Raw genomic sequence first — 16,605 nt, 5'->3', positions numbered from 1 at the left:
TGATGGTTCTTGGAGGATCTGAGGCAGCTTTTTATCGCTCTTACCTACCTGTCTCGCCATCACTTTGCAGTGCTTGTGCATAGTGGCACGATGTGGTAATCCACCATTCCTGTCCACAGTTTTTCTTCATAACTTTTCACTTTATTCAAAATTAAAGAGATGCTGAGAATTTTTCCAACTTCAAATCACCCCTAGATATTACCATAAAATTTTGATATTTAAATTTATTGCCATTTAGTAGCTCACACATCCAAGAGACCATGAAAGGATTCTGTATAGTTGATTGCCACCCACCCCCCCAAAGTTAAAACAATTACTTCCTCACTGCTGATGTAAGTTAGCACTACCTTGAATGTTTTTCTGTATTGATTTTTGCTGGAGGTAGTATTCCTAGGACTATTTTGTTGGTCCACAGCAGAAGGATAGAAGACAGACAGGACCCCTGGCTCAGCTCCTGGAGTTCTCACCATGAAAATTTGATCCTGATGGTCCTTTTCAAAGGCATGCTAGTCACTTAGGCTGTTTAATACACTTGCATCCTTTAATACTGTGAGAAGGATTTATATCTTGACTACTCCTAAAGATGAGACTAGAGCAGAAGCCTATGATTTATGTGAACACTTCATGTGTAAAAGACCTGGAGGCTTTAGTTAACGACAAGATTTATATAAGCTGAAAGTGTTAAGTGGCTTTGAAAAGACAAATATAGACATTGAATGAATTACCAGAAGTGGAACATTCCAAACACAGGCAACATCAGCAAGGCAGTATTCCTACTACAGCCAAAGAACATACTTAATGCTGATCACCATCAAACAGAGAAATCTGAGTTCCATGCCCACATGCAGACACACAGTGGAAGAAAGTATCAACCTCGTGCACAGTCTCATTACTCCAAAGTGCCATGCTTGCCAGGCGGTGGTGGAGCATGCCTTTAATCCCGGCAGGCAGATCTCTGAGTTCAAGGCCAGCCTGGTCTACAGAGTGAGTTCCAGGACAACTAGAACTATTACAAAACAAACAACAAAACAACAACAACAATAACAAAACAACCCCCTCCAAAAGAACAAAGTGCCACACTTAACAATTTTTTTTGGGGGAAGGGCGATGACTTCCTAGTACATTTGCCAAGAGAGTGAAAAATTAACAGGCACACTGACTGAATAAAGAGAGGAATCAGGTTAGGATGGTGGCAACAGGAGTGTGAGACCCCACTGTGGAAAAGACGGTCAGAGGAGTTCATCTGTTTTGCGTACTCCAGAGACACCATTAGTTGTAGCAGAGACGGGAACTGCAGAAGGGATGCTGAAGGGGAGTCTTCTGAAATTCATCTGATGCTTCTCAGAGGCATTTCCTTCCTTGTTCTCTTTTGCAGTTTGTCTCCATCCCAACCCTCCAGACAGTGGAGATTTTCCCCTAAACTATGTCACTGTCCTCAAGAGAGATGACAGCTCCACTGTCTCTAGGATGCCTACTAAAGGTAGTACGCATATCATTCACTCCTGCGTGATCTGCTAGTGTATTCTTTCATTTGATTTCTTTTTTTTTGAGAGCGGGTATCTCAGGCTGGCCTTGAATTTGGTACGTAGCTGCAGGTGACCTTGAATTTCTGATTCTCTAGCTTCTCCATCTAGAGTGCTGGGATAATAGGCATGCACAAGCATGCCCTGTTTAATGTGGTGCTGGGGATGGAACCCTTAGCTTTGTGTGCTAACCAAGCACTTCACTAACCTGGGCCAGATCCCTGGCAACTGATTTTTCATTTCTAGTCCCATCTCCAGCCAGATCGCCAATGACGATGTGATACGTGCAGAGGGCCTCCTCAGAGAGCCTGTTTCTCTCTGCAGTGTGTACTTCTGAGCTCCTTCCTCTTACAGGGCCCAAGACTAGACCAACCATCCTCGCCTTCAGCAGCAGCTGACTTCATTTTTAATTCTTCACTCCTTCCCAGGGTTGCTTAGCAAGGTCTCAGCAGTCTGCATTGGGTGAGAGCTCTGCCTGGACTTTAAACTCCTTAAATCAACAGCGTTGTCGTTTTTCTCATTTGTTTTGGCTTTGGAGACACTGTCCTCCATCCCCGCACGGACAAACTATTACAAACCGTGCCAGCCATTTGACTACCTATTACAGGGAAGGGTGAGCAGGAGATGTACAATCCATGTGTTTCCTTGACTCTCTGCTTTGGACCGGCAGTAGCTTATGAGCAATGCTTTAAGACAGACTGAACAAGAAGACATTTGGTGCCAGCAGTAAAAATGTTAAGCTTTGCCCTTCCAAAGATTTTTTTTCCTTCCCTGTTTTGGAGGTCTATAAATCATATTGTCTAGTTACAGAATCTTAGGGAAACATGGAGTCCACCTCCTCGGCCAATTCTCTAGTTTATCTTCAGCAATGCATTTCATCTCAAGCTAGCTTCCCCGTGCCACCCCGATTCTGCCTTCAGGTTGTTATGGATTGTATGCCTTGCTCAAGTAACATTGCTCAGTAGTTAAGGGTAGTTAATGGCTGTTGTTCTAGAGGACCTGGCTTTGATTCCCAGCACCTGCATAGTGGTCTACAACTGTCTGTGGCTCCAGTTCCAGGGGATCTGACACCCTCTTCTAGCCTCCTAGGACACCGGACATGCACATGGGGTACAGACAAACATGCAGGCCAAACACCTACACACATAAACCAAAACAAAACAAAACAAAAATGTAAATTGCGCTTGCTAGGGCAAAATAACTGGATGCTTTCAAATAGAGGACTCTTGAGACCTTTGCCTAGTGCAGGTTGTCTGCATTACTGTATTCACTCTTTAGCCCAGTGGTCCAAAGGTGACTGGGGCTGGGAATGTAGCTTCATGGTAGAGCACTTCCCTATCATGTGCTAGAGGCCTGAGTGAGCCCTTTAACAACAACAACAACAACAACAACAAAGGTGATTGAATTACTCTTTTTTTTTTTTTTTTTTTTTTTTTTGGTTTTCCGAGACAGGGTTTCTCTTGTGTAGCTTTGCGCCTTTCCTGGATCTCACTTGGTAGCCCAGGTTGGCCTCGAACTCACAGAGATCCGCCTGGCTCTGCCTCCCGAGTGCTGGGATTAAAGGCGTGCGCCACCACCGCCCGGCTTGAATTACTCTTTTTAATGATAGATTTCTGATTTCTTGAGGGATTGACTGTCAGTATTTTGATATATGAGAAGACTTGTTAGATTTCATGTCTAAGCAGACAAATATTCATTTCCTCCTATGAAACAATGAAGAATCTAGGCGGTGATCCCAGCCTGTCTGAGCTTTAGATGTGGCAGAGGTCTGGGGAAGTGGCAGGGTCTGGAAATACAGATGTGAGTTTTGTACTCCTATTAGGTAAACAGTTTAGATATTAACAGGCTTGAAAGTCAGGGAGGATAGACCCCTTCTCCCTCAATCAGCAGCTTGTAAAATCAGGAACTGCAAGTGTTGGACTCTCATCACTGGTCAAAGAAATGAGACCTGAAATTGTGTCTCTGGCTCTAGGTGAACATTCTGAACTGCTTGGAAGATCTTGAGATTAGCTGTCTAGCTGGAGGCTATCTGGTAAGAAACAGAGAGTACCATTGTCCACTCCCTTAAGAGTGAATCCAAATGGTTCTGTCAATCACCTGGACAGGAAGGCACCTCTCAGGGAAAGCTCTGTTCTAGAGACTCAATAGTATAGAGCCTACCTAAAATATAGGTCAACATAATGGTCTCTCTGGCCATTGGCCACTCTTACTCTGTGAGTGTGTGTTCTTTTCACTTTTCACCAAACTCTACCTTGGACACTCTGTTGTGTGTCTTGTCTGAATTCTTTCAAGAGACCATGATGGCCCGGGAGCAGAGCAGAGGCCAGCTTGATTGAGATCCAGGTGACACACCCAGTGCCACATGTTGACTTTACTGTCTGTTCGTGACTGTGAGCCTTGAAGGTATTCTGAGTGAGAACAGGCTGTAAGGTTATCTTTAGGACCTTTAACCCAGGCTGTGCCCCAGCACCAAGGAGAGCCTGTTCTAGAAAATTCCATTCAGCAATCAAGATGTTACAGAAGAGACATTTGTGTTCTGGGGATTTTAAGTCACTCCTGTTGTCCTGGCCATTCTGTGGTGTCATTTATGGATCTGCATGTCTGACTAGTGTATGGGAGTAAGGAGGCATACAAGAGTCACTAAAAAAAAAAAAAATGTGTCTTGAATTGGATTGCCCCTAAGAGGAGGTGGAGAGAGAGCAGGAAGAAAAGCAGCAGCTTGGGAGGGGGTTGCTAGGAAATAAACCGACCAGGCTAGGTACGTGTATGTTTGTGCTAAACTAAAAGATTTCAATAGATTACTTCAAGGTTGCTTTGGAGGAAACTCATCTTCATATTTCAAAAGGCTGTTTCACCCTGAGCCCTGACAAGCACAGAAGGGACCCTGATCCATACCTCTCTGAAGAATGCTCCCAGGCCTCTTTACAATCAGAAGCAGCCGGCTTCCCTGGCCGGCATGCTGCAGGCTTTCTGGAATTCCTTGACAAGTCTTCAGGGACAGTGGCTTTCTCTTTAATGAGCAGGAGCCTGAGACTTCCGGTCAAGAGTGAAGGAGAAACTTCTGTTGAGGGACCTTGAAATTGTTTTGTTGCAGGTTTCCCAGTGCCTGGCTCTTACCATCTCTATCCAGGTTTTGGTTCAGCCAATAGTCTGAACTCAGAACCTTGAAGCACAAAATGTTGCAGAGCCATTTCCTCCCTATTCACATGTTTCTTTCTGGAGGGAGGAGAGAAGTTCAGGTAGTGTACAAGACTCTGAAAGCTCAGAGAGTCCCATGGCCATATACCGTATAGGACGTAACATTTGCGAGGGGAAAGGAGACTGTCTCGTGGCCTGAGCTGCCTGTAAGTTATGCGGGAAGCTCAAGGCATGCAGCTTCAGTGATTCATCACCTGAGCTGGGCTTTCCAGCCACGCAGCTGCCTTTGAGTCACCCACGCCCTTGTACGTAACCTTAACACACTCACTGGCTCTCCACATGCTGGACTCGGGAGCCATCATTTCTTTGGTCTGTTGTTGGTGCCCTATCTAGGGTGAACGGGTGCTTGTTCACATCCCCCCCGCCCCCCCAGGAGAAGACACATAAGAGATAACTGAAAATGATTTAGAACTGGGAAGGATGGAGCAGAAAGGCTGGGCATGAGGAAGGTGGCAACAGACTTCGTGAGTCATGTGTAAGAGCTGAGCTTCTGAGAGAGCCCAGGGCCCAAGACGAGGTGGTGGACCAAAGGGCTGAGGCAAAGTCCAACTATGCAGAGAAGCTTCAGGGGCTGTTTGGCTGGGCAGTGGATCAGACTGTGTCTAATCATACACAGACAAGCCTCATTTGACTGGGTGTGTCCAGAGATGAGGGAGGTAACCCACTCTTGGTTACTTCATGTGTGTGAAGTGATAACACTCTGCGGAGAAGCTGTCTAATTCAAGAAGACAGATCTCTCTCTTCTCTCTCTCTCTCTCTCTCTCTCTCTCTCTCTCTCTCTCTCTCTCTCTCTCTCCATATATAAATGAATTCTAAAGCAAGGAGTAACTCTAAAAATCCATATTTATTAGCCATCTCAAGTATGACCCATCTAAGCAAAAAATGGCTTCTGTCGCACTAAGCTGGCCACCAGAAGCCTGGAAGAGAGGGAGGACCAGGCTGTAAATGTGGAAAAGTCTGGTAACGCAGAAGAGAGTGCCAGCGGGACTGAAAGCAACCCATCCGAAAACCACAGACACAGAAAAAAGTCAACATACCATTTGTCAATGGTTCACCGCCTGCCTCTGCTAAATAGCATTCACTGAGGACATTAAACCCCCAGGTGGCCGCTGAAATCCTCGGCAAACACTGTATTTTATTGTGGTGGTGACCCGCCCTGGAGGGCAGCTGGAAGCAGTTTGTGAGTGAAAATTCAAAAGAGAATCCACGTCTACTCAGAGCTTATGTTAAACACCATTTCAAATGGAGTTACTTGAAATTTCTCATTTCATTTGAGCTGAAGGGAGGGGGGTGGAACAGAAGTGGGTGCTGGTGGAAACACGTGGCTTGGGAAAAAGCAAGTCATATTTGGTTAGAGTGGTGTCAAGCAGGATGATTTGGTTGCTATCCTCAGGGTCTGGGTTCATTCATACTCCCGACAACAGGTGGCTCAAGCCTGTGAAGGGATTTTATTGCAAATCTGCTTGGCACAGACAAGGAGTTTGATTTATGGCGTCCACAAGGAACTGGTGGCCGTGTTCTCCCACTAAGATCCCTCAGCTGCCCTCACCTCAGAGCATGTCACTTTCTGCTTTGGATTCCATGACAAATAATTGGCAGCAAAGACAAACCAGGCTTCATAGCAACTCCACTATAGAATACTCAGGTTGTGCCAGCTCGTCCCGTGGATTTGCAAGTGGCTCCTGTGTGTCAAGGAGGCAGAGATGAACGGATGTATGTGCAAGTTCTATTGTATTGTGTGGAAAACTATCTTTCTCCAGACCATGTCTTACTAGATATAGATAGCTTACTCACTTAGTAAGCTGGTTGGCCTTGAACTCACAGAGATCCTGCCTACTTCTTCCTCCTGATTAAAGGTGTGTATTAATCGCATCCTTTAGAAACACATTTCTTTCTCTTTTTCTTTTTCTCTTTTCTTTCTTCTTTCTTTTTTTCTTTCTTTCTTTCTTTCTTCTTTCTTTCTTTCTTTCTTTCTTTCTTTCTTTCTTTCTTTCTTTCTTTCTTTCTTTCTTTCTTTCTTTCTTTCTTTCTTCCTTCCTTCCTTCCTTTCTTTTTCTTTCTCCTTTCTTTCTTTCTTTCTTTCTTTCTTTCTTTCTTTCTTTCTTTCTTTCTTTCTTTCTTTCTCCTTTCTTCTTTCTTTCTCTCTTTCTTTTTCTTCTTTTTTTGTTTTGCTTTGTTTTTGGAGACAGGGTTTCTCTGTAGCTTTGGGACCTATCCTGGAACTCACTTTGTAGACCAGGCTGGCCTCGAACTCACAGAGATCCAACTGGCTCTGCCTCCCGAGTGCTGGGATTAAAGGAGTGTGCACCACTGCCCGGCTTCTTTTTCTTTCTTCTTCCTTCCTCCCTCCCTCCCTCCCTCCCTCCCTCCCTCCCTCCCTCCCTCCCTTCCTTCCTTTCGTGTTTTTTTTTTTTTTTTTTTTTTTTTTTGACAGAGTTCCTCTGAGTAGCCCTGGTTGTCCTGGAACTCACTTTGTAGACCAGGCCAGCCATGAACTTGGAGATTGCCTGCCTCTTCCTCTCTGAGTGCTGGGATTAAAGGTGTGTGCCACCACTATCTGGCTGAAACACATTTCTTCCCTTTTTTTTCTTTTTTCTTTTCTTTCTTTCTTTCTTTTTTTTTTTGGTTTCCTGAGACAGGGTTTCTCAATGTAGTTTTGGAGCCTGTCCTGGATCTTGCTCTGTAGACCAGGCTGACCTCGAATTCACAGAGATCCACCTAGCTCTGCCTCCCGAGTGCTGGGGTTAAAGGCGTGCACCTCCTGGCCTGAAACACATTTCTTAAATTACTAACATTAAAATTACTAAACATAAATTTCTGAAACAAGATGCAGACATACTAGGGCAGTGGTCCTCAACACGTGGATCGCAACCCCTTTGTGGGGTCACACTTTTCACAGGTATGAAATGCATACCAGATATCCTGCATATCAGATATTTACATTACAATTCATAACTGTAGTAAAATTACAGTTATGCAGTAGCAGTGAAAATATTTTATGGTTGGGGGTCACAACAACGTGAGGAACTGTGTATTAAAGGATCGCAGCATTAGGAAAGTTGAGAACCACTGCAGTGGTGGTGGCAGGAGATTGGGATTTAGAGGGTATTTGGTGTGGGGTAGTATTTGGAAATTATATTAATCTGGTAACAGTCTCCGAGTTACTGTTATTATCTTCATTTTACAAGGAAAGAAATGGAGTTTCAGAGCAACTTGCTCAAAATCATGCTGCCCATGAAAACATGGTCTTTCTATGAACTGTTAGCTGCTGCAATGCAGGAATGCTTGTGGAGATGCAGTGCTGGGATGCTTGTGGAGATGGTCATGTTTAACAAGGACTTTAGAGTAGACCGGGCAGAAGCCCACAGATCAATCTAACAATGCCAGCTCCTCAGTGCAGAAAGGACATGTGATTGGAACTATACAGGACAAGAACGAATACAGGACTCACCTAAGGCTCAATCGTGCAACTATAGAGGCAACTAGGATGACTGAATAATTTCCTAGTTATATAAAATCAGGTGGATTAAATATGGTTTGTGCCTTACAAAACACATTGAAATTCATCGCTGCTGTGAGATATCAAGAGGTGGGACCTCTGAGACTTGATTAGGGCTCTGCCCTTTTACTAATCAGCCTTCTATTGCTATAACAAATACCCAAGGTGTCTTTGAGGTAATCAGCATATGAAAAGGTTTATTCTGGCTCACAGTTTCAGTGATTTCAAGACCAACTGAAATCATGGACCAGGAGTGCAAAGTTCCAAGCACAGGTAACTCCCAGCAAGGCAGGATTCCCACTATAGCCAAAGAGCATGCGTATGGTTCCAAGTCCTGACAAGTGACCAAAGTAAGGCTCGTCTAGCCAACTGTTGAAAACACACAATGAAGAATAAAATAACAATGCTACTCACGACCTAACCACTCCAGAGGCACTCATTCAGCATTGGGTTTTAAATACCTCTCATCTTTGAGCACCTGGCCTGTGCATTGGGATGCTGACAGATGTGGGGCTTGAACCAGCTTCCCTCCCTCTGCCTTCAGGATTTGGCCAATGGGAGGCACTGGTGCACATCTGGGCTTTGCCTCCCCGTTGGCTTATGGTGAGTTCAAGGTGGACAACCTTCCCTGACTCTTCAGGTGCACATGGCTCCCCACCTATTCAGCATACCATAATTCTCTCCATCTGTCTTTCCCCTGACTGCCCAGGCCTTTGTAAATTGCCTCTTTATGAAACTGTCCTACAGTTACCCAATTTGACCAAACTGATTGTCTGTCTCCTTCCTGGACCCTGACCGACTCCTGTCAGCACAGTTGGCTCTACACAGTACAGCATTCAATAAAGGCTCGTGGAGGGCAGTCAAATGTGATGCTTTGCCATCATATTTCATTTGGACTGTTGAGGGGTGACCAATGGCCCCAGTCTTGGTATGTGGGTGGGTTCTTCAGACTCAGGGCTTTCTGCTGCAACATAAACTCTCTTTTAAACTTTTCATTGGATTTTAGGACAATTATCTATTTCAAAATAGATTTCTATGTTTGTATTTAAGCTACAGTCATTGTGCAGTAACACAATCTTCTGATCTATAATGAAATCTGTGTCTGAATGTGTTAAAGTAAACTGCTGTGAAGCCAACAGAGCACGCATTGTCATGTTGTGTTCAGTCTGAGTCTGTTGTCTCTCTAGGGAAGTCACCTGAGGAACACACACTGCGGCAGAACGGGATGAATAGATGCTTCTTAGGAGGTTTTGCATGGAGAGCGGCAAGCGCCTCACCATGACAAACAACAGCTAGTGTAAAAACCAACCAACCAACCAACCAACCAACCAAACCCCAAAATAGCCTTTAGGCATAGTTTCTTGTTTCCCTCTTCCTGCAGAGTATTATCCCAAGAATGGAAGAAGATGTTTACATGCTATGAAGAGCATACTATATTGCTTGGTGTTACTAACTCCATTTGTTGATATATTTTAATCCCTAGGAGGCAGATCAATTAGAAAGAAAAGGGAACAGTACTCAGTAAAGCTAATATTTTGAGAAGCAATCCTTATTTACACTGTGCTAACAGTTGGAATACAGCATGTTTTATTTTTTTATCATTATAAATATGTTTATTAAATGACAATATTAATGCTTATCATATTGCGTTAGTAAATAGGCTGCCTGGGAGGAGGAAACCTAATTAGGGTGGAAATCCACCATAATCTGAATGCTTTCCAATTCAGTGAAGTATTTTCCAGTGGGAGAGCTTCTGAATACACTCTCTAGGAAGACAGGATTTACAATGTCTTCCTTTCTTCTGACATTTAATATCAGTTTTTCTGATCAAGTTCTGCTCTCCAAATCCACACAACCTCCTAAAATTTGGACAAGTTATGGAAAACAAATTAGTAATATTTTTCTATGGTAAAAAACAATGTAGTCATGGCTGTCCTGGAACTCACAGAGTCCACCTGCCTCTTTGCCTCAGGAGTGTTGAGATCAAGGCTTATCACCACACACTGGTGTGGCAGCTTAAGTGTAATTGACCCCTACAAGCTCATAGGGAGTGGTCCTATTTAGGAGGTACGGCTTTGTTACAGTAGGTATGGCCTTGTTAGCAGAAATGTCACCGTGGGGGCAGGATTTGAGGTCTCATATATGTTCAAGCCACACCCAGTGCCTCAGTCACTTCCTGTTGCCTTCAGATCAAGACGTGATAACTCTCAGCTCCTTCTCCAGCACATGTCTACCTGCATGCTGCCTTGCTTCCCACCACGATAATAATGGACTAAACCTCTGAAACTGTAAGTGAGCCACCCCGTGGTCCTGGTATCTTTTCACAGCAATAGAAACCCTAAACTAAGACAACCAATTTTTTTTAAATCGAAGGTTTGATAACTTCAACTTTCTCAGGGACATTCTTCTTCGCATTATCTTTCCACCCTTTAGGCAATAAAACACTATTTGTGAAAATGGTTATTGCTAGTATTACTTTCCAACTGTAAAATACTGTAAAAATGTATGATTTAGGTGCAATGGCATATGCCTATAATCTAGCACCCTGGCAAGTAGAGGCAGGAGGGTTAGAAATTCAAAGTCAGCCCAGGTGTGATGGTTAGAATAACCTGGGAGGCTAAGCCTCTGGGTAATGCCAGTGGGAGATTACTCAGATTATGTTAATGGAGACTGGAAGGCCCACCCATTGTAGGTGGTACCATTCTGTGGCTGAGATCCTGGACTCAGAAAGAGAAAGAGAATCCAATAGCAGCATGCATTCATTGCTGTCTTTTGACTGCATACTTGATGTGTCTAGACAAGCTCCTGCTGCCTTGATTTCCCACCAGGATAGACTGTACCTTGAATTGGGTGCTAAAACAAGTCCTATCTCCCATAGGTTGTTCATTGAGAGTATTTTTAAAGCCTCAACAAGAGACTAAGACACCAGGCTACATTAGACCCTGTCTCTGAAATCAACAAGCAAATGAAGGACATGGTGGAAAACTGATTTAGTTCATTTTGATAAGCATCTATTGAATGTCTGCTAGGTATAATGGGGAATTCACAGTGAGAAGGCATTTATTTGCATATCAAACTGTTAAAAAAAAACCAGAATGCCCCAAGATAGAAGGATTGCTATGAAATTTAGATCAGTTTGGGCTATATGAGTGAGTACTAGGCCAGCTTAGTCTAGTAGCAAGGCCCTATTTTAAAACACAGCCTGCTGGGTGCTGGTGGTAATCCCATTAACTGGGAGGCAGAGGCAGGTGGATCTCTGTGAGTCTGATCTGGAGGTTGTCTTGATAACTGATAACTGATGTGGGCAACACCATTCCCTGGGAGATGGTCTTGGGCTGTGTACGAAAGCTAAGTTTGAGTCTGCTAGTGAGCCAGCAAGCAGTGTTCCTCCACGATTTTTTGTTCCAGCTTGCGTTCTTTCCCTGACTTCTCTCAATAGTGGACTGTGGCTTGGATGTGTAAGTCACATACATTCCTCCCCTAATGCTTTTGGTCATTTTTTAAAACCACAGCAACAGAGAGGAAACTAGAACAACTAGAGGTATGAGAACATGGAATATGATGCTAGGGTCCACAGGAAGCTCTCTTTGACTTCTGTGGCTTGCCCTCATGAGTGCTTTGCCAGCTAAGTTTGTGATGGCAATAATAAAGATGACAGTGCAATTGACTTTAACATGAGTGGACTAAGGTAACCATGGGGATATAATCCTCAGTGTCCTTGACCATGGAAATGGACCACAGAAAAGAATGCCAGTCACCATCGGGGAGAATTTGGTCCAAACCTGAGTTTGCTTTAGGAGCACAAGCAACTTACGTTGGAAATGAAAATCCTGGTGACCATTTGAATGAAAGATGGCTTATGAATGATTCACATCTCCCATGCAGATGGACAGATTTTAACTCATAATACTTCCTCCCTGGCAACAGTGGTCTGATTTGAAGTGCATTAGTTAAACACCATGCCCACATTCTGTCTTGCTCTCTTCATGGTGCCATTATGTGGCTCGGTAAATAATTTTCATCTTCATAATAGATCATGACTTTAAAATCTATAAAGGAAAACCTCTCGATGACTAAAAGTAACTATGGTCACCTCAGGCATTTGTGAGAGTGGGGGGTGGTCAAGATAGGGAAATGTGTGAGAAGTATTTCATTAGAGATGTAGTCAAACCTTAAACCGTTTGACTTTTAGCTAAGGAGAATATGTTAATTCCGTTAACCACATCTCTTTGGACCTATAATCCACTGCTATAGATTTGGACTGGGGGGAGATGCCAGAGGCAGGCACAGGGACACACGCAGTGATGTCCCTGTCATAGCATTATCTAAATCCACAAGGACGAGAGTATCGAGTGGGGTGACCTGCAGGCATCCAAATAATTACTCAGATGTCAGGATGACTATGAGCTATTATTCAGTACAAAAGTAATACCAAAAGTTACATATAATGTAATCTGATATTTGTTTTTAAAAACATGCTAGTGAAGACAGTTGATATGCGGCTATTAATTTGTATTAATTCCATAGAAAAGTTAGGTAGCATAAACTTTATTATAATCTGGGCAGTAGAAATATAAATTTACTCTACTTTTACTTATTTTTTTGTGGGGATATAGACTTTCAAAAAATGTTAAATGTGGTGGAGGCAGGAGGACCAGGTATTCAAAGTCTAAATCCTTGGACTACTTAAGATGCTGCCTCAAAACAAACAGACAGACAGACAGACAGACAAACCCTACCACCAACAGATCACAACAACAAAAACCCCAACAAAGCTGGGCACAGTGGCACTTTAGTCTTTAGTCTCAGCACTAGGGAGGTAGAAGTAGGTGGATCTCTGAGAATTCAAGGCTAGCCTGGGCTACACAAAGAGTTCTAGGCTAGCTAGGGCAACTTAGTAAGACCCAGTCTCAACAAACAAGTAAAAACGCAAACCAAACCAATAAAACTTCTCAAGTACCAAAAGAAAGGTTTAGGAATTTTAAGAGGAAAGAAACTGCAACTATTGCCTTTGAAATGAGAACAACAACAACAACAACATTCAAAGCACTTTCATTTCCAACACTGAAACACAACGTGGCCTAACAGAAAGCCCTGCTTTAATGTGTCTGGAGTGGGTCCGCGGCAGCAACAAGTGACTTGGCCGAGGAGTTAAAAGGCTGTGGAAGCGGCAGCAGCTGAAATATGAGTGAGGAACGAGGGATGTGAGGACAGCCCCTCTGAAATGTGGTGTCAACTTCCCTCTACTCACCCTTCTTCCTGGTCTCTGTCTGAGGCTCCTAAATGCCTCTGCCTGTACTTGAGAACATGCTTGACTTCACATTCGTCATGCTCATCTCTGGCCTGATGGAATCTAATCACCTCATTAGATCTCACCAGGTTTTGTCCCTCTCAAGGAGTAGCTATTTTATGTCATCCGTAGAGCACTGATTGGATCATGTAATTCTGTCGGCAGAAGAAAACCCCAGCCTGGAGTCTCTGTGTCTTCTCTGTTGTCTATTCACCTGAACCCCAAGTTCCAAGATGCTGATAGGCAACAAATGCAAAAGAACTGAGATGCATTTCCAGGCTGCTGGCTCTGGTGTCACCCTGACTTGTTAGGTGTTTCTTAGCAGTGAAGAAAAGCCTTTTTTTTTCATTCTCTCTTGCTCTGCCAGGAATCCAGGTGTCCCCTTAGTGAAGCTCAGCTAGATGAATGAGTGTAGCCTTTTCTGGCACTTGTAAACACAGGGTGTAGGATGCACTATCTTTCACCTGGAGGAAGTGGAAAGTGGAACCCAGCCAAGTATTTCTCAGGTCATCAAAAGTTATTTAAAAAAGCAATAGAAGAGACGAAAGGAACCACTGTGCTAAAACGGAAGTCCTGCCAAAAAAACTTATTAATTTAGAGAAGCCAGGTGGGAGGAGACAGGAGAAGGAAGGAGAGGCATGCTTTCCAGGGAGCAGGTGCTGTGAATAGAATACGCTACTGCGGTGTGGCTGTGGAGTGCCTCCAAGCTTGTGTTGTACAGGGTCTCACTATGCACCAGTATAATCACTATACCGGGGGAGAGCTGATAATTCTTCCCTGCTTTCCAAGAACCAGTTAAGCTCCTGGTTGGTCTTACCATTGTTTCTCTTCAGGGAGAAGTTTCTGGAAGGCCTATGTATTTCCGGGTTGTATTCTTTCTTTCCCCCCAGGCTGGCCCGTGATCTGCCTGGAATGCCATATAATCCTTCTGGGGGTCTCTGTTCTCTGCTCACCACCTGCAATGACAATCCCAACAGGAGGAATTTACTAGAGTAGACGGGAAACCAAGGCTCACAAAAGCTCACAGAGTACCTGTAGGTACTTTCCCAGGTCCTTATTCAATCTGACAGCCAGCCAGCCCTCTGTGCCTTGTTTGGGAAGCAGTAAATATCATTTAGCACCAAGTCAAAGCAATAGCCCATTAAAAATGACAGAGGAAAAAACAATGGTTAAAGTTGTCAAACTTGCTCTTTTTTGCTACAATAGAAGCCGATTTCTTGGTTCCTTGCAGTTTATCAACATCTATTACAATATATGAAAGACTGAGCTACGATGGTTGGAAGGCTATTATTCCTAGCCACTGTGTCACACAAGAATGATCCCAGCTCCTCCTGCCCTCTCTTAGAAAGCACCCTACAGTTTAGCTACCCTTGGCCCCCTGTTCCTCTCTTTACCTTCTGTGACAGATTGGAGGATACAGATGGACAAGGAGATGCTCCTGTCCTCAAGTGGCCTATAGCCTAGCAGAGAGATAGACACACAACCAACATCTTATTTGGAAGGATAGAAAGTGCAGACGGAGTGAGCTATTCAGACAGAGGCAGGAAGTGATGCATTGCTAGGGAGCTGGGAGGAAGAACCAGGAGCTGTTTGCAGAACAGTGGGTGGTGGTTTGGCATCAGAGATGGTGTCGCAGTCTATGTCCTTTGGGATTTATTTTGGAAAAATAAAACTGAGGCCATTCCCCTTGCTTTGAGACACAGAAATGAAAAGCGAGCCCAGTGCATGAATGACCTTCCACATCACTTTGATTTAATATCAATTACATTTTTCCTGGAATCTGAGAGAATGCTCAAGGGATCTAAAAGCTGAGGAAGCCAGCAGCTGGAGGAGAGACAACCCGGCTATCTGGGGACTCCACGGTGTCAGTGAGATCTTTGATGTCCTAAACCACAATTTCTTTTCACGTTTATTGATGATTGATTATTTGTGTGTGCGCCTGCACACATGGAGTCAGTTCTTTTCGGGGATAACTTTTAGGGTCACAGACAAACAGGGGGATGATACCACATCGTCAGAGTCCACACCACACTCCTCCAGCAAACCTCAGGTGAGGCCTGCAAAAGAATTCCACCCACTGGCTGTGATGGCTATTTTTGGTTGTCAACTTGACTATATCTGGAATGAACCACAATCCAGAAATGGAGGGCACACTCTATAAGAGATTTTTTTCTGATTGATTTGTAGTGGATGACTCCATTTCTGGTCTGGATCTGAATCTCGAGGCAGGAAGACACACACCCTTAGTACAGCTCTTGAGGCAGGAGAACATATGCCTTTAATCCTGGATCTTGAGGGAGGAAGATACATTTTTTTTTTAATCTGGGCCATACCTTCTGCTGGAAGACTGTGTAAGGACAGAAAAGGAAGCTTTTGCTCTGTGTCTGCTTGCCTTTGCCTTGCTAGCACATCCCTTCCTTCACCGGCATTGGAGCCTGCTTCTTTAGGATTCTAGCATATAGAGAAGACCAGTTGAGACATCCAGCCGTGTGGATGGAGCAACTACTGGATTCTTGGACTTTCTATTCACAGTCAGCCACTGTTAGGCCAGCTTTAAGTCATTCCAATAAATCCCCTTTATGTATATATAAGGAGGGAGGGAGAGAGAGAGAGAGAGAGAGAGAGAGAGAGAGAGAGAGAGAGGGAGGGAGGGAGGGAGGGAGGGAGGGAGGGAGGGAGAGAGAGAGAGAGAGAGAGAGAGAGAGACTCATTCTATAAGTTCTGTTACTCTAGAGAGCCCTAATACACTGACTAATTTAGAAAGACCTCAGTTTCCCCAGTTGTCTGTGTTGATAACAGCAATCTTGATGTGCCATCTCAGTTGAGGCTCTGCCTCACTGTGTATAAGACAAGTTAAAACCACTTCAGAAATGGGAGACGTTTTCACCTTTGTGTCTTAAAAGCAAGAGGAATGGCCTGTTTTATTTGTCTAAAATAAATCCCCAAAGGCGTAGACTGCGACACTGTCTCTGATGCCAAGCCACCCACTGCTGTGCAAACAGCAGAGCTTGTTCCTGATTCCCTGGACACGTTCTGTATTTCCAGGTCACAGTCTGGCTCTCCCCCAGGCCAGCCCATGCTCTGCCTAAAATGTC

The 16,605-nt window shown here is 44.1% G+C and overlaps 1 protein-coding gene across 1 annotated transcript in view; it reads right to left on the bottom strand.

The window, feature by feature from the left end:
- Window positions 1–16,605, bottom strand: part of Cdyl (chromodomain Y like) — a 226,776-nt gene that overhangs the window by 199,721 nt on the left and 10,450 nt on the right. Inside the window, exon 2 of the mRNA XM_042278348.2 lies at window positions 14,328–14,466. Coding sequence (XP_042134282.1) covers window positions 14,328–14,330 — 3 coding nt within the window. The 5' untranslated portion in view covers window positions 14,331–14,466. The remainder of the gene's footprint in view (window positions 1–14,327; window positions 14,467–16,605) is intronic.

This window comes from Peromyscus maniculatus, chromosome 5 (assembly GCF_049852395.1).
Source record: "Peromyscus maniculatus bairdii isolate BWxNUB_F1_BW_parent chromosome 5, HU_Pman_BW_mat_3.1, whole genome shotgun sequence".
Taxonomy (NCBI): domain Eukaryota; kingdom Metazoa; phylum Chordata; class Mammalia; order Rodentia; family Cricetidae; genus Peromyscus; species Peromyscus maniculatus.
The sequence above is the reverse complement of the archived record's forward strand: the minus strand, read 5'-3'. Positions and strand labels throughout refer to the sequence as shown.